The 16,437-nt window shown below is 51.7% G+C and overlaps 1 protein-coding gene across 3 annotated transcripts in view; it reads left to right on the top strand.

The window, feature by feature from the left end:
* Positions 1-326: 326 nt before the first annotated feature.
* Tpcn1 (two pore segment channel 1) overlaps positions 327-16,437 on the top strand; it is a 57,310-nt gene continuing 41,199 nt past the window's right edge. For 2 of the 3 annotated variants that reach the window (XM_021162094.2, XM_021162092.2), the window contains exons 1-2: positions 327-474; positions 3,634-3,877. In XM_021162094.2, the coding sequence (XP_021017753.1) occupies positions 3,766-3,877 (112 nt within the window). In that variant the 5' untranslated portion in view covers positions 327-474; positions 3,634-3,765. Of the gene's footprint in view, positions 490-3,633; positions 3,878-16,437 lie in introns of all 3 variants that reach the window. The other variant, XM_021162095.2, reaches the window with a different exon arrangement.

Here is a 16,437-nt window from a genome sequence, read left to right as displayed (position 1 = left end):
CACCATTTAACTTCGAATCGGGTTGCGTTGGCTCCGCCTCCTGAAAGATGGCCAATCAAAATCCCGCCTCTCTGACGTTTCACCAATGGAAAGACGCGGGATTCCTGTTGGTTGCGCGAGTGAGGCGGGGGTGGGGGGGTGGGGGGGAAGAAAGGGGGTGTTGCTTCCTCGCCCCGCCCTCCCTTTGGGAGGAGGGCTGTGAGAATGCTGAGTGACGTGTAGTCTACCCTGTCAAATTTCATTGCGACCCCTCTGATGGCCAGTAGGCTGTGGCCTAGGGCCGTGGGCGGGGCTTTCGGGGCTGAGTGACAGGAGTCGGCGGATGCGAGGGCTGGCGCAGCTGCCGCTGTGGCAGCGGTGAGGCGGCGGTGGCGGCTGCTGAGGCTCCGCGCTGGGGATATTGGCGGCGGCAGCTGCGGGCTGGGCTACGTTGTGCAGACCCAGTGCACGGTGCGGGATCCCGGGACGGCGCGTGTAAGGATCCGAGGGGTGCGCGATCTTGGCTCGAGGGCAGGGGTCAGGGGTCAGAAGGTGCAGAGAAGGGGCTGGGGCTGAGTGCTCCAGAAGCCCGAGGCGGGGCCCTGGGAGGTGGCCGGCATGCTCTCTCCTTGCGGATCCCCTTCTCTCTGCACCCCTTTTCTTTGGCCTGACTTCCTGGGGCGACCCGGATCGCGATGGGGATCGTGGGGAGCTAGAGCCCCCGAGCGACCCTTCCTCCCTGCTCACCTCCCTGCTGTGTCCTCTTGTGACCTGGCCGGGGACTCCTGCCTGGGTCAGTCTGCCTCAGGGGACAGATCGCAGGATGGCAGCTAGATATCTGATTCCGGGACCTTCTTCCAGGGGTGACCTTACCCCAGGGGTGACTCGCTGGGTCCCCGCTAGAGTGAGAACCGAGGTCTGCCAAAGGGCTGGACCTGAGGAGCTCCGAGTCTGCTGTGTGACCTTGGACAGTTTACTTACCCTCTCTGGGTCCCGTTTCTTTCTCTTTGAAAAGTCATAGGCTCTTCAGGAGGCAGAGGCAGGAGAATGGCAACTTCATAGCTTCAAAGCTCGATAGGGATATCCCTAGCTCAAAAGACAAAAAACAAGAAAGCGGTTCGTGGATTTTCCTTAAGTGGAGTGCAGTTCTAGGAATAGTTGGTGGGGCCGCGCTGAGGTGGGCAGTGCCACCTGCGTTCCATGACTACTTGTGGCTGTTTACTCGGGAGAGGCCATGCTAAGCGGCCTCATGTATCAAGTAGGCGCTAACCAACTGAGGGCAGAGCTGTTGAGTCGGAGCCAGGAGGTTGTTTCCTGTGGGTGGGGTCTACAGCTGTGTACTGTAGATGTTCAGTGGCCTCTCTGGACTCCCTCGAGATCGATCCCAAGTTGTGACTCTGGAAATATTTCTAGACAGTGGGGACAAAGTCACTCCAGGCGAGAGCCATTGAGGTGAGACCAGGTGTGCTAGAATGGAGTCATGCATTCCGCTGTTAAAATGTAAAACCCACTGGGAGGATCTCCCTAGGATGCTAGTGACGAACATTAGAAACCTGTTGTCATGCGTTGGGAGAGCTTCTTGCCTTCCAAGTGAATAGCGAGAACACACTGTTAGAGCCTCCTCCTCATGGCCTCAAAGTACATCCTTGTAATCCCTCTGCTGTGGAGTGTGTTAGAAGTGTGAGCCTACTCTATGCAAGGCACTGGGGGAGGAGAGAGTTAAGCCAAAATGCAAAACACACTGCAGTTCTTTAGGCAGCCAAATGACGGGTATCTTGTGGGAGTTCCTCTTCTGTCTCCCCTTGTTGAGATTTCCAAGCAAAATAAATCCTCAAATCTGGAAAAGGAAAACACAAAACACAAACAAACAACCCCCCCCCCCCACTTGTAGGAAGTTTGCCAGGCAGGCTTAGCAGGCTGCTGCAGAAAGTGGTGTTTATCTCTGCTGCCGCCACCACCTCTGTTGAGAGAGACAAGCTGTCTGTGCCTGGTGATGTTCCCATCCATCGTCCCTGGAAAGGGGGCAGGCATTGCCCAGTTGTCCTGTCGAGGGTTGGTTTGGAGGCAGACAGTGTCTGGTGCACTGGCCACAGCTGGAGGCAGCAACCTGCTGCTGTCTCTAAGTTCAAAGGTCCCCAGGCGGTTCTGCTGAGCCCTGCCTTTCTTTTTATCTCAGTAAGCAGAAGCGGGTCTGTATAAACAGCTTCTTGAACAGGCCAGTCCTGAGGGTTTAAACCTGGAGAGAAGGAAGGATGGGGCTTTTGAAAAGGACTCTGATTATAAGTTGTAAAGAATGCCCAAGTGCTTTTTCCTCTTCCAACATCTCCCATAGAGGATCACAAAGGTCATGCAAGAAGAATTCGTGTCGGCCACCAGCAAAGCCAGGGTGATCTTGTGTAGTCCCAAGAGTAATTACTGCTCTCTGAGGACAAGACCTGGTGACTTTAGGAGGCACCACACCTGGTTAGGAATGTAGGCCTGGAGTCAAAGTTTGGCTTTCTGGCTGTGGGCACTCAGGAAAGTTACCTATTGCCTCTGTCCCTACCTGATGAGTAGAAGTTTTTATTTTTGTGTAGCCCTGGCTGTCCTGGAACACACTCTGTAGACCAGGCTGGCCTCTAACTCACAGAGATCCACCTGCCTCTGTCTCTGAGTGCTCAGATTAAAGGCCTGCGCCATCACAACGGACTCTGATTTTCGTTTGTTGAGACTGTCTCTTATAAGTCAGGCTGGCCTTGAGCTCAATATGTAGCCAAGGCTAGCCTTGAACAAGGACCTTCCTGCCTTGGGTCTCCCAAGTGCTGGGATTACAAGCCTGGGTCAGCATACCTGGTCTTACCTTCTTCATAGTTGGTGTGCCTTTATCTCCATAACTCTTATTCCTTCTCTTCTCTTCTCTTCTCTTCTCTTCTCTTCTCTTCTCTTCTCTTCTCTTCTCTTCTCTTCTCTTCTCTTCTCTTCTCTTCTCTCCTCTCCTCTCCTCTCCTCTCCTCTCCTCTCCTCTCCTCTCCTCTCCTCTCCTCTCCTCTCCTCTCCTCTCCTCTCCTCTCCTCTCCTCTCCTCTCCTTTGCTCTCCTCTCCCCTCCCCTCCCTTTCCCCCTCCCCTCCCTTTCCCCCTCCTCCCCTCTTCCTCCTCCTCCTCCTCCTCCTCCTCCTCCTCCTCCTCCTCTTCTTCTTCTTCTTCTTCTTCTTCTTCTTCTCTCTTCTTTCTCCCTCACCTTCTCTCTCTCTGTAAGTACACTTACTATACAGTTCAACTGTCCTTAAACTATGTCACTCTCCTGCCTCAACCTCCCAATCATAGCAGATGTGGCAATTCCTAACTTTTTTTTTAATGTTGAAACACAGTGGCAGTATGGGCTGTGGCTTACCAGGTAGAGTGAGGTCTAGCACACAGCCCTGGGTTCAGGCCCCAGTTCCCTATAAACCAGGTGTGATGCACACTTGTAATCCCAGCAGAGGCAGGGGGGTCAGATGTTCAAAGTCATCCTTTACTCTATAGCAACTTTGAAACCACTGTGGGCTGCTCCAGTTGCATGGCCATCCCTGATGCCAGATCCAGAATACGTTCATCAGTAACGATTATGTTTTAATCATTACCTTCCTTTCTTTCTTTCTTTTCTTTTCTTATTTAAATTTTTTTTTATCCTTCAGACCTTAGAAGATGCCTCTGATGGAACAGGCTCTGGGAAGCTTCCCCCGCCCCGTGGCTTTGAACAGGAGCTCAAGCCGGTGGCAGTTTAAAGCCCTGGCCGTTGTATCCTGAGGACCGCAGGTCAGGAGAAGATGGCTGTAAGTTTAGATGACGATGTGCCGCTCATCCTGACCTTGGACGAGGCTGAGAGTGCTCCGCTGCCTCCTTCCAACAGCCTGGGCCAAGAGCAGCTGCCCAGCAAAAGTAAGCCAGTGGGTAGGTGGGCAGGGTGAACGTACAGGTGGGCGGGGCGACTCCGAGCTTGTCTGTTCAGAGAGTGAGAGATGGTGGGTGGGCTTCCGTCTCCAAGAGAGAAGAACAGCCCCTGTGGCCCATCTCAAGTGTGACACAGACCTTGCACCTTGTGTGACTGTGGGTGTCTGATGCTGTAGCCCAGCTGTGCAATGCGTTTGGGGTCCCTCACTTCTGACACAGCTTTGACCCTGTGCCAGGAGACCTCAGGCAGGCTTCTCTTCCTTGCCTCAATCCTTGTTAACAAAAACGTCTCTGTGAGTCCCCACCTGAAGCTGGTAATGGAGACAAGCTTGGTTCTCTCTGCCATCTCAGGATGGGGTGGAGGGTGGCGAGCTTTGTGGTGTATTGATCGGGGCTTTGGGGTTTCACATTGTCTTTCTGGGAATCGAAGCCTGCTACAGAGTAAACCCCGAGAGAGGGGGTGAGCTGTCCTGTGTTTTTAAGTGTCTTTCTGGCAGAGGGAGAGGCCTTAAAACCCTTCCTGGTCCCCATCCCGAAACCATCTCCTCATTTGTTCAGGACGAGGGTTCAGGAGAGGCTTAAAATAACTTGCCTTTGCAGAGGGGTCTAAGAAGTTAGGGAGCAGGGCTTCAGAGCTTCCCGGTGAGTGCAGACAGCCTTCCAGGATGGAGGGTCCAAGGATACCACAAGCCCACAGGGGAAGATGCTATGGACCAAGCGGCATTGAGCCTGGCACCCCCATCTCCTTTGTCCACAAAGAATACAGTTGGGCTTTGAGGATCTCGGAGGCTTCCTGGAATGAAGGAGGGCAGTGTTCCAGGGTGAGGATGCTGGATAACCTTGACTCCCTACAAACCTCCGATGCTTCCCCCTCACGCTCACTGCCATCCCAAGTGGCTGTGCTGGGTGGTCACAGAGGATCAGTCAGGGAAGAAAAACCCATTTCCCCTAAGGGGTGTGCAGGTCTGTAGAACCCTGGCTCTGACTCCCCGTCTTTTATTTATTTATTTATTTATTTATTTTGGTTTTTTGAGACAGGGTTTCTCTGTATAGCTCTGGCTGTCCTGGAACTCACTTTGTAGACCAGGCTGGCCTCGAACTCAGAAATCCGCCTGCCTCTGCCTCCCGAGTGCTGGGATTAAAGGCGTGCGCCACCACCCCCGGCCAGCTGACTCCCCGTCTTAACTAGCTTTCTTTCCAAGAGCTCCTCCACAGAAGGCAGTTTTACAAAGGAGGAAACTTGAGGGTCAGAGAAGTTCAGTAAGTTTCCTAAGGTCACACAGCCAGCTAGTGAGTGAGAGGAAAGATTTGAACTCAGGCCTGTCTTGACTAAAGTTTCTTCCCTTCTTCCTTTTTTCGTCCTACTCCAAGTCCTCCCCCCTTTCCTCCCCCCTCTTCCATTTTTCTTCACCAGCTCTTAACACACGTGGGTGGAGGAGGCCCTTAGGGTTGGCTGTTATTTTTATTTGAGTTCATTTATTTGCCGTCTTGAGGTTTTAACCCAGGGCCTGGCAGAAGCCAAGCTTGTCTTGTGACTTTAAGACAGTTATTGCTACCTGTATTTTATAGAGGAGAAAATGACCTCAGAGAGGGGAGCTAACTTGGCCAGGGTCATACAGCCAGTGGGCAGAACCCCTTCTGTTTGTTCCTCCCATACCACTGTGGAGTTAGCTGCTCTGGGGGAGAGAGAGAGGCAAATGAGTCAGCTTCAGGGACACCCCTTCAGGAGCATCTCTGTCATCTGCAAAAGGGAATGGACTGAATGGGGTAGGGTGGCTTGCTCGTGCCTGCCATGAGGCGGGTCCATTTCTAAATGGGAACTTTGGCTGTCTTCAAGACTTCGATCTCTCCAGAGTGCCCAGCGTTGGGGCAGGATCCTGTTCTCCCATGCCAGGAAATTTCTGAGAGCCACCTAGTTCTGTATCAGGAGCAGGCCTTCAGCTCCTGGGGCCACCAGGGAGGCCACCGGATCTTGCTGAAGTCTGTTGCCGATTCTCGATTCAGAACAGAAAAAACAACATCCCTCGCCACAGAGCCTTGTGTTTTCTGCTCAGGGCACTCGTGCCTCGGTTTCCCCCTCTCACACTGTTACAGGGAGCTTTCTAAAAGCTCTGAGGAAGAAGCGTCCCTCATAGCTGGCTGAAAGCCAGGGCCTCTCTGAGGACAAATATTGTCTTAGTCGTGATTTTTATGGCTGGGACAAAACACCATAACCAAAAGCAACTTGGGGTGGGAAAGGTTTCTTCTTAGGTTTCTAGGTAGCACCCATAATGGGAGGAACTTAAGGCAGGGACCTGGAGGCAGGCGCTGATGCAGAGGCCATGGAGGGGTGCTGCTTACTGTCTTGCTCCTCATGGCTTGCTCAGCCTGCTTTCTTATAGATCCCAGGATCACCAGCCCAGGGATCGCTCAATGGGCGGGGCCCTCTGTTGTGTCAACCACTAATTAAGAAAATATACTGCACCAAAACCCCAAAAGACAAAAAACCAAATAAAACAAAAAAGAAAAAAAAAAAGAAAAAGAAAATATATTGCAGCCGGGCAGTGGTAGCACACGCCTTTGATCCCAGCACTTGGGAGGCAGAGGCAAGCGAATTTCTGAGTTCAAAGCCAGCCAGGTCTACTGAGTGAGTTCCAGGACAGCCAGGGCTACACAGAGAACCCTGTCTCGAAAAACCAAATATATATACTGCAGACTTCCTACAGGGCAGTCTGATAGGCAGCATTTTTTCTCAAATGAGATTCCCTCTTCTAAAAGGACTCTAGTTTAGCTCCAGTTGATATAGGAGGCCCACAGACCTTTGTCCAGGCGGAGCTATTTCATGCTTACATGTTTTGATTTTCACATTGTCCTGAGGTCCCCTACTGTCAATGGGAGCCACACCCAACCTAGCAATTTCCTGTCCTAAAACTGTTTGGGGACCGTCCCTTCCCTCCATGGTGGACCCAAGCAGTTTTGCTCAGTGTCCCTTGCCTTCTTTCCTGCCTGGTCCTGATTCTAGGGATAGCCCATGGCGTCAGCCTGCCTCCAGTCCGGTGAGTCTCCAGTGCTGTGTTGAGCCCAGGCTTTGGTCCGGCAGTCTGTCCGGAAGACATTCCTGAGCCTTCTCCATTTGCTCAAGGATTCCAGTTGGAGCTGAAAATTCCTTCTGCTCACACAGTCCTTTGGGAATCTTGTCAGCGTCCCTCTAGAGAGAGTTAATGAGTCACTTTGCTGCTGTCCGGGGCAGGCAGGGAGAGATAGCCACCTGTGGTAATGATTCAGCCATCCGGTCACCTTCTGGGCTCTGACTTCCATTCATCTTTGGACCTCTCAGCTCAGTGCCTACAGGAGCAGAGACTTCTCAGGGCGTGATGTGACAGAAATGAACTGAGCTGATTTTCTGGGGCCTGGAAGCTGGTTGGTGTGGCTGACAAATGGCTCTTGTCAGATGTGAGTGACATTCTGCCTTGCCTAGAACCAGTCGCTTGAGTCTCTTCTCTCCCAATAATACCTCATGGTCCCAGAGACCCCCCCAGGCCGAGGTCGACTGTGGCTGCAAACCCCTAGGTTTTAGCTCATTTACCTCTAAAGATCCCATCTTGAAACCTATGCGCCATATTGAGAGACTTTGGGAGTCAGCACGCCAGCATAGGGATTTGCTTTATCATTCGACTACTTCATTTTGTTTTCCTGTGCCTGCATGTGTATGTGCCGTAGCACCCGTGTGGAGGTCAGAGGACAACAGCCCATAAGACTCGGTTCTGTCCACTGTGTGCATCGCTGGAACAGACTCTAGTCATCGGACTTGGTGGCCAGGGCCTTTACCCACTGGGCCATCTCCACTCCACAGCCCTGGGAATTTTTTTTCATTGTTTTGTTGAGGGGGAGAGAGGGGTTTGAGACTGGGTCTCTCTGGGGTTGCCAAGGCTGATTTGGGAACTCAAAATCCTCTGGGGCCTCCCTTGAGTTACAGGGGCTCAGTCTCACGTGGTCTTTGAGGCCCACAGTTCTTGTAACCTTTCCTCCAGTGCCCACCCCCCCCCCATACTTCCTGTGGCGTCTTCAGTTTAGGAAATGCACAGTTTGGATCTGGCAATGTGTGGGTTTTATGTAAGAACTCTTTTTTATTTTATTTTTTATTTTTTTATTACGTATTTTCCTCAATTACATTTCCAATGCTATCCCAAAAGTCCCCCATACCCCCCCCACTTCCCTACCCACCCATTCCCATTCTTTTGACCCTGGCATTCCCCTGTATTGGGGCATATAAAGTTTGCAAGTCCAATGGGCCTCTCTTTCCAGTGATGGCCGACTAGGCCATCTTTCGATACATATGCAGCTAGAGACAAGAGCTCCGGGGTACTGGTTAGTTCATCATGTTGTTCCAACTATAGGGTTGCAGATCCCTTTAGTTCCTTGGGTACTTTCTCTAGCTTCTCCATTGGGAGCCCTGTGATCCATCCAATAGCTGACTGTGAGCATCCACTTCTGTGTTTGCTAGGCCCATGTAAGAACTCTTAACATCTTTGGCTCTAAGGGCGGCTAGTGAGATACTATTCATGGGCAGAAGGGTGTCAGGCTGATGATAAAGGAGGTGAGGTGTTTAAAACAGAGAGAAGAACCTTTAAAAGAACCTGGGGCTGACGGGTGGCAGAGTGGTTAGAGACAACCAATAATCCGCATGCATTCGGGACAGTGATCTCGGCTGCGTGTCCAAGCCAGTCCATACAGTGGGTGTGCCCGGAGGCTCCTGGCAATTCACATCAGGATTTGCCCCCTCCCACCCCATCCCCCCTTAAGCTCACACATGTGTTTTTTGGTGAAGAACAGACTAGGGACGTGAGGACGGCTGTAACACGGTCTTCTGGCTGCTTTGGTGTGACACTGGTGACACTGTTGTAGTTTCTAGGTGACAAGCTGGTCAGGGATGGAACCTAAGGGGACAGAGAAGAGAGTCTTGGGAGTCAGGCCTTGGGCACTGTGCTATCTATCTATCTATCTATCTATCTATCTATAGCACATATAGCACTATATATATATATATAGATATCTATCTATATATATATATAGAGAGAGAGAGCTACTGTACCCACAGGGGCCTGTGTGTGACATTCAGGCTCTTTCTCTAGAGACTTCATACAGTACCAGGTACCATCTAGATGACCAGACCTGCTGGCCTCAAGCGGATGCGGCCGAGAGGAGCTGAGAAGGTGTGGCGGGACCATTCTGGAAAGATGGTCAGCTCAATGGTCCCTCCTGCAGAAGTCTAACTGTATAGCTCTTTCTTGGGCCAGATGTTCTAGCATGCTCGTCAAAGAGCCGAGGACACCAGGGGCCTTCCATGACCTTTGTAGCCGGAGCGGTGGGGTGGCTGTGTGGGTTCCTGAGTCAAGCCCCAGGCCTCCGTTCCTAACTGAGGACATAACTGGCTTTGACAAGCTGCAGCATCCTAGGGTTCTTACAGTACCCCAGGCAGGGGGGTGGGGGTGGGGGCGGGGACTTGGTGAAGTGCTACAGATCACATGGTCAGTGCGTGGCCAGCTACAATGTAGGTAGGTGATGAGGCTCTTCCGCGGACCGTCTGCAGTGTGTGAGGCATGCACCCATATCTCCTCACTCCCACCCCAGCAGGTGCCTGCCACCACACAGGGACACCGAGACAGCGTAGCAGTTGGAAACCAAGAACAATTAAGTTTCCACCACCTCCCACTTGGCCTGGCCACCTGGCCCTGCCGGAGTCATTCCTCTGGCTTTTACAGGGCTCTACCAAGGCAGAGTGCGGGGTGTCGCCAGATTGTCGGTGGTACCAATTAAAATGAGCGAGCACCCAGCCTGCTGAGATGGAGCCTCATAATAGAGACTCAAAACCTCGTGCTTCCTGGCCCTCTGCATCTTCATGGGGGGATCCTGTCTGTTGCCTCGGGGCCCCCTGCCACGAAACTCCATCTCTCCCTCTGCACGGAGAAAAGCCACCGCATCTAAATGGCAGGCACAGCAGCTGGGTGCGGGACCGGCACCTGCTGCCCTGTTCCACCAGTCACCCGAAGGAGGTCTGAGATCATATGTGCTCTGGAAGTATTTTATGAGCCAGAACAGTTGACTTCCCAGCCTCCCAGTCAGGGAGGGGAGGAGGGACATGGGAGCAGCCAGAGGATTTACTGTGCTGTTGATCTGGTGGTTTCTGGCCACCGTGTCTCCTGGGACTGTCTTGAGTAACAGCGCGAGGCCCCTGGAGGAAACCCCACGCATGCCCTTACAGAAGGGAACCAAGACCGATGCCGGAAGCGTTGGGGCCCTTCATGCTCAGGGACCTGAGGGGTAGGTAGCTCTTCCTTCTGATCTCGGCTGAGCAGATTCCATGACGTGGCCAATCTCCTCTCCCCTGCCCAGTCACTCTGAGTGAGAAAGTTCACAGAAAAGTCACAGTGAGCTACCACTGTGGGGCGGCTCCCGGGACGCGGTGCGCACGTCCCCTGTGGCATCGTGACCCCGCAGATATCTAGGTCAGTACTTTCAAGATCCTCCCACTGGGAGGAATCTGAGGTTTTCAGTAGTAACCTGTATCATAAAGTCACACTGGTACACTTGGATCCAAGCATCCTAGCTCTGTGCCTCCACCAGGGAGTGAAGGTTGAGGGGGCAGGATTGGGGGGTGGGGGTGGGGAAGGGGTGTCTCACCCCCAAGTTGGTTTCTAGCTTCGGGATCGAAGTGTGTGCTGTTCCACGGTGCTGGCTGGCCTCCAAGGCAGCGCTCCCTGTTGTCAGAATGGCCCCCCTGGTGGTGTTTGTTGTACAATGTCTGTGGGATCACGGGGGAGCCTGAACAGAGGACAAGGGAAAACCCCAGCTTCCTGTCGTGAGCCAAGGCTTCCTCCTCCGTGTACCCTCCCCCACACCTGCCATCACCACCATCCCCTCCACCCTAGAGCCTCTGGATTTGTTTTGGCTATGAAAAGAGGATGTGTCAGGAACCAGGATTAAGGAGCAGGAAAGGCAGGACCAGGGAGGATGCGCTTGGAGTGTGTGGGGGATGGGGGAGGGGGAATAGCCGCCGGCCATGTGGATCCCAGATGTTGGATCCCTGTGTCAGGCCATCAATATGGAGACCGGTTGGGAGATGCCCCAGACTGGGGGCCGCTGGCGATCATGTCTTTGGTTCCTGAGACCCTTGATCTTGTTTGCTTTCTGTCAGGGTGTGTAGCTGGTGTTGGAAGTCTTGGGCGGGGCGTACTTGTGTGTATGTATAATTCAGGCCCGGAAGGCTGAGGCAAGTGGATCATTTATGTCAAACCCAGAAAGTGTAGTTCTGAACTCTGGGGGCTTTGGTGATTGAAGAAGCAGCCTTGGACGTGCTAACACATGTGCTCTCTGCAGGGGCAGCTGCCGCCTTGCTCTGTCCCCCAGTCGTCACAGGGTCACAGGCTGCCACTGCCAGAGCCGCCTAAGGACGTCTTAACACCGGCTGCGTCCTCACGCCAGCTCACTTCTGCAGATCACATCAAGTCAAGGAAAACTGTGCCCACATGGCCAGCTACCTGTCCTGGTGTGAGGTCACCTCCCCTGGGTGTCATTCAGGGAGCATCAGAACCGGTTGAGGCAGGCTTAGCCTGTCAGGCAGAAAATGGAGAGGGCAGAGGGGCCAGTTTCTGTCCTCCCTGGCTTCAGGCCATCTTCTTTCTTTACCACTTTTTGGTTCTCGTGCTACAGCTCCAACCCCCGAACCCCACTTCTGCCACAGGGGTGCAGCACCAAGCCACACCCCTCTCTCAGTGACTTGCCTTAGCTGATAACAAGAGTTTATTTACTATTTCACTTTTAGCTTTGCCTTTTTTTTTTTTTTTGACAGTGCTAAGAATTATGGCCTCAGCCATGCTAGCTGAGGACTCTGTCACTGAGCTACAACCCCAGCCTAATGGTGTTTATGTGTATACGTGTGTTCTGTCTTTGACTTTGGGATAGATAGTGGAGATTCAAGAAGTTACACGTTTAAACAAATAATTGTGTGGGAGCTGGAGAGGTGGCTTAGTGGTTAGGAGCACAGGCTGCTCTGACAGAGGACCTGGGTTTCTGTTCCCAGGACCTGCATTAGGCAGCTCACAGTCACCTGTAACTACAGTTCCAGGGCAAACTGGTGCCCTCTTTTGGTCTCCATAGGTACCTGCACTCACATGGTGCATATGCTATCAAGCAGGTGCATGCGCGCACGCACACACACACACACCACACACACACACACACACACACACACACTAAAAATAAATGATGCTTTAAAACGTTTTTTTTTTTTTAAGGTAATTATTTGTTGTCCGGCCCTTCTTAAACCTTTGCCATCTTTGTAAGCTAAGCAGGTAGCACTTTTTTTTTTTTTTAAAGATTTATTTATTTATTATATGTAAGTACACTGTAGCTGTCTTCAGACACTCCAGAAGAGGGTGCCAGATCTCGTTACGGATGGTTGTGAGCCACCATGTGGTTGCTGGGATTTGAACTCTGGGCCTTCGGAAGAGCAGTCGGGTGCTCTTACCCACTGAGCCATCTCACCAGCCCCCAGGTAGCACTTTCTAATGGCTGGCTCATCTCTCTTTAGGAGGTTGCAGGAAATGACCTGTGGAGGTGTTGATAGGCCGGGGAGCATGTAATGGACCCGTTTTGTTGCATATAGTTTTGCTACTGTTAGGAATCACAAAGTACATATTTTTGGAGGTAGAGGGTTGCCAGAGGGGTCGAGACCCACAGGTTCAGAGTCTAGCTCTAAGGTGGAGTGTGCCCCACATTTTAAAAGGATAGCGAACAGGAAGTGAAAGTCTGTCCCCAAGAAGGAGCCAGAAGAGAGAGCTATCCTGTTGTGGTTGGGTGACACAGCAGTGTTTTAATTACTGGGTGGGGTGGGGAGCCAGGATTCTGACGGTGCCTTGCCTCCACCCCAGGCCTGTACTGAGATGTGGAAAGAACACCAGAGTGATAGAGAAGGCCACAGGAGCCTCAGGCAGGGGCTGCTGTCATGCTGCAGGGCTCTGAAGGTTCACCCCATCTGCCTCCAGAAAGGTGCCGGAAATGAGTGACAGGACCAGGTGGGGACCAGGGGCGTGGCCAAGCGTGTACAAGGCCCTGAGTTCAATCCCAACCAGCCACAAACGGGGAGGGGAGTGGGGGAAGGAGGAAATGACATCATGGCAGCGGTTCAGGATACCACGGTGCCTTTTTGATTGGGCTCGGTGTGTAAGAGGCACCTGGGTAGTCAAGTAGGCCTTGTGCTTGTTCCAACCCGAGCCATAACCTTCTGAAACCCCAGTCTCCCATGTTCTTGCTTGTGCCTGGTGCCTTAGGCACAGAGTTTATAGCCCTTGCAGTGAGTTCTGATTGTCCCACTGTGGTAGGAGGCATTAGAGCACAGGGAGACATTGCTCAGTTAGAGGGAGCCGGATTTGGTCAGGTGTCTGGGTGAGCAAGGTCAGGGCTTCTCAAGACGACTGCTTCTACTTATAACTCCTTCTTTAAAAAAATTTTTTTTTTTTTAGGGCTGGTGAGATGGCTCAGTGGGTAAGAGCACCCGACTGCTCTTCCGAAGGTCCAGAGTTCAAATCCCAGCAACCACATGGTGGCTCACAACCATCCGCAACGAGATCTGGCGCCCTCTTCTGGAGTGTCTGAAGACAGCTACAGTGTACTTACATATAATAAATAAATCTTAAAAAAAAAAAAAAAAATTTTTTTTTAGCCGGGCGGTGGTGGCGCACGCCTTTAATCCCAGCACTTGGGAGTCAGAGACAGGCGGATTTCTGAGTTCGAGGCCAGCCTGGTCTACAAAGTGAGTTTCAGGACAGCCAGGGCTATACAGAGAAACCCTGTCTCGAAAAACAAAAACAAAAAAATAAAAATAAATAAATAAATAAATAAATATTTTTTATAAAGATTTATTTATTTTATTTATATGAGTACACTGTAGCTATCTTCAGACACACCAGAAGAGGGTGTCACATCCCATTACGGATGGTTGTGAGCCACCATGTGGTTGCTGGGAATTGAACTCAGGACCTCTGGAAGAGCAGCCAGTGCTGTAAACCGCTGAGCCATCTCACCAAACCAAGAAATGTATTTTAAAACAATTCTTCGGGATATATAATTTCACCACTTATTAAAGATGAAGGCAGATTTGCATCCTAAGTGGGAATTATGTGACTGTTTGCTTTCACATGCAGGGTCAAATCCTGGCCGAGTACTTGATGCCGCAGGACTCCGTTTCCTAGAGCGGATCAATATTTGGAGTTGATAGCCATTACTGAGAACATTGCTTTGCATAATTACTTAGGGCACAGAGGCAGGAGCAAGTTTAGGCTCCTCTCAGATGGTTGAAAGTTCTGTCCTAATCCCCAAACAGAATTGATTTAGTGATTTTTTTTTCTTTTTTAAATTTAAGAAACCCAAGTTAGTAACTCAGCCTTCAGTGTTTAAAATCGAATGTTCAAACAGTCCAAAGATATATGCCGGAGAATGACGATAGGAAAAGAATTTGGAGTCTTTGTTTTTCATAACTAAACCCCTGTCTTCAGTCAGGGTCACCACCACAGTTTTAAAAAGTGGGATCTGGGGAGGGGAGGGTTCACGGCTGGGATGAGGGGCCAGTCCTCTCTGGCAGGGGATAGCGCGTATAGACAGAGGAAGTGTGATATAGGCTTTGGGATGAAAGAACCTAGTGGGGAAACCCCCACCCAACTCCCGATTCAGCGTGCACCCAAGAATCACGAATAGAACACAACGCCTTGATGTAACAACACGAGGTATTTTAATGGCGGAGCTCCGGGTCGAAACGTATCTCACACAGGAGACAGTGGATTCGACCACGAGGCTTGGAAGCTAGGGGTTTTTATAGAAAAGGAGTGGGGCTGGGGGAGGAATTGGCGCGGTTTCACATGATTGGTCCATTTAAACATCAGCAGCCTGAGGTCAGAGGGGTGGGAGATAGGGAGGCGATGGGCCTGCCCGGGCATGTCCTGGTCTGTTCTGCTATGTTCTCAGCCCCAGGTTTCAAAGCTCACAAACAACTCTTTGGGCTATTTGACATACATTACATGAATCACAGGTCTCAAGTTTTATTTCCTTTCAGGGACAGGGCGGGGAAGGGCAGAGGGTGTAGAATGTGGGGTGAGCCTGGGCTCTGGGGTCAGATCAACTGGGTGTGAGTCCAGCACCTGGCCAGCACGTCTCTCGGCTTGGGTCCCCTTATTCATAAAGACGCTGTCCTGAGGTTGAAATGAAAGGCTTCCAAAGTCTCAGCTTACAGAGAGGCCATCCTGCTGTGAAGTGCCCGAGCTGTGAAGTGTGGTCCGTGGGGTTGTCGTATGATGATGTAATAGATGACTGTCTCATGGGGTGGGTTGGTCTTGGAGATGCTCTGTCCGTGTGATGAAGGCAGAGCCAGGTTTGGGAGTTGGTTTACTCTCTGGTTCAGGCTCCCCAGCATCCCCTGAGCTTCCCCCAGGGCCACGTGCAGCATACCGCCTTGCTTATCTGCACAGCCCGGATGCCTAACACCCTCCTGCTTCAGAGGTACTAGGAAACACCTGGACCAGGGTAAGCTTGCAGGACTGTCACGGCCACTGTGCCCTGGCCAGGGAGGTACTTAGATTAGTCTACCCTGGCAGGAGGAGGCAGGGACAGGAAGTGAGAGCTGACCTCGCCACCCTCCCATGCCCTTCCTCATCCCATCCGCCCAGATCCAGATCACAGAGGCCTTCAAGTCCAGGCCCACTGTCTCAAGCACCTGCTGTGTCCCACTTTCCACCCAGCCCCCAAGCCTCCATCCTGACCAGAGATGGGCAAGTGTCCCACTGCTCAGTGGGGTGGCTTTGATCTTCACAAAGCAGAAACCCGCTTCTCTTTGAGGTGTGATGCAGGACATAGCATGGTTTCTCCGTGGAAGACCCCACTATAATTGAGGGAACTTTCTGGAGATACTTGCAGGGCATCCCAGTCTCCATTAGGTTATGGCACTGGCCAGTCCTCCCTCATTCTCTGCAGGCGTCAACCTTGCTCCTTGGCTGGAGAACAAGTAAAGGGGCTACAAGCGAAGTGGCATTCACACCACCTAATGACAGTCTCCTCATCCACTGTCATTGCCTCTGCTGTGCGTGTGCCAGCGCACACACATGTTGATATTACAGGCAGGCATCCCCACTCATACAATGTGGGATTGGCTCCCGTTCTTTCTGCAGTCAAACCTGTGGAGATGTGGTATAGCTGGTCTTTGCTACTTTGTGGGACCTTCTTTTTCCCGTCTTTTATCTTCCCTGGTTTCACACGAGAGAGAGAGAGAGAGAGAGAGAGAGAGAGAGAGAGAGAGAGAGAGAGAGAGAGAGAGATCTGTGAATTTAACTTTTTTCTTCTTGTTTCTTCTTTGAACAGGACTACTAACAAACCCCAACCAACCCCTTGGAATGACCAACAACCCACCCTGCCAATGGGGGGCCCTAGCATTTATACACCCTCTGAAAGTTCCCAGAATTCCAAATGTCACATAATTGCAGAAACTATCAGTAGCTGGCAGAACCATGCCTCTGCTAGAGAAC

Source organism: Mus caroli, unplaced genomic scaffold, assembly GCF_978045245.1.
Source record: "Mus caroli unplaced genomic scaffold, Mus_caroli_1 scaffold_4, whole genome shotgun sequence".
Taxonomy (NCBI): Eukaryota; Metazoa; Chordata; class Mammalia; order Rodentia; family Muridae; genus Mus; species Mus caroli.
The sequence above is the reverse complement of the archived record's forward strand: the minus strand, read 5'-3'. Positions and strand labels throughout refer to the sequence as shown.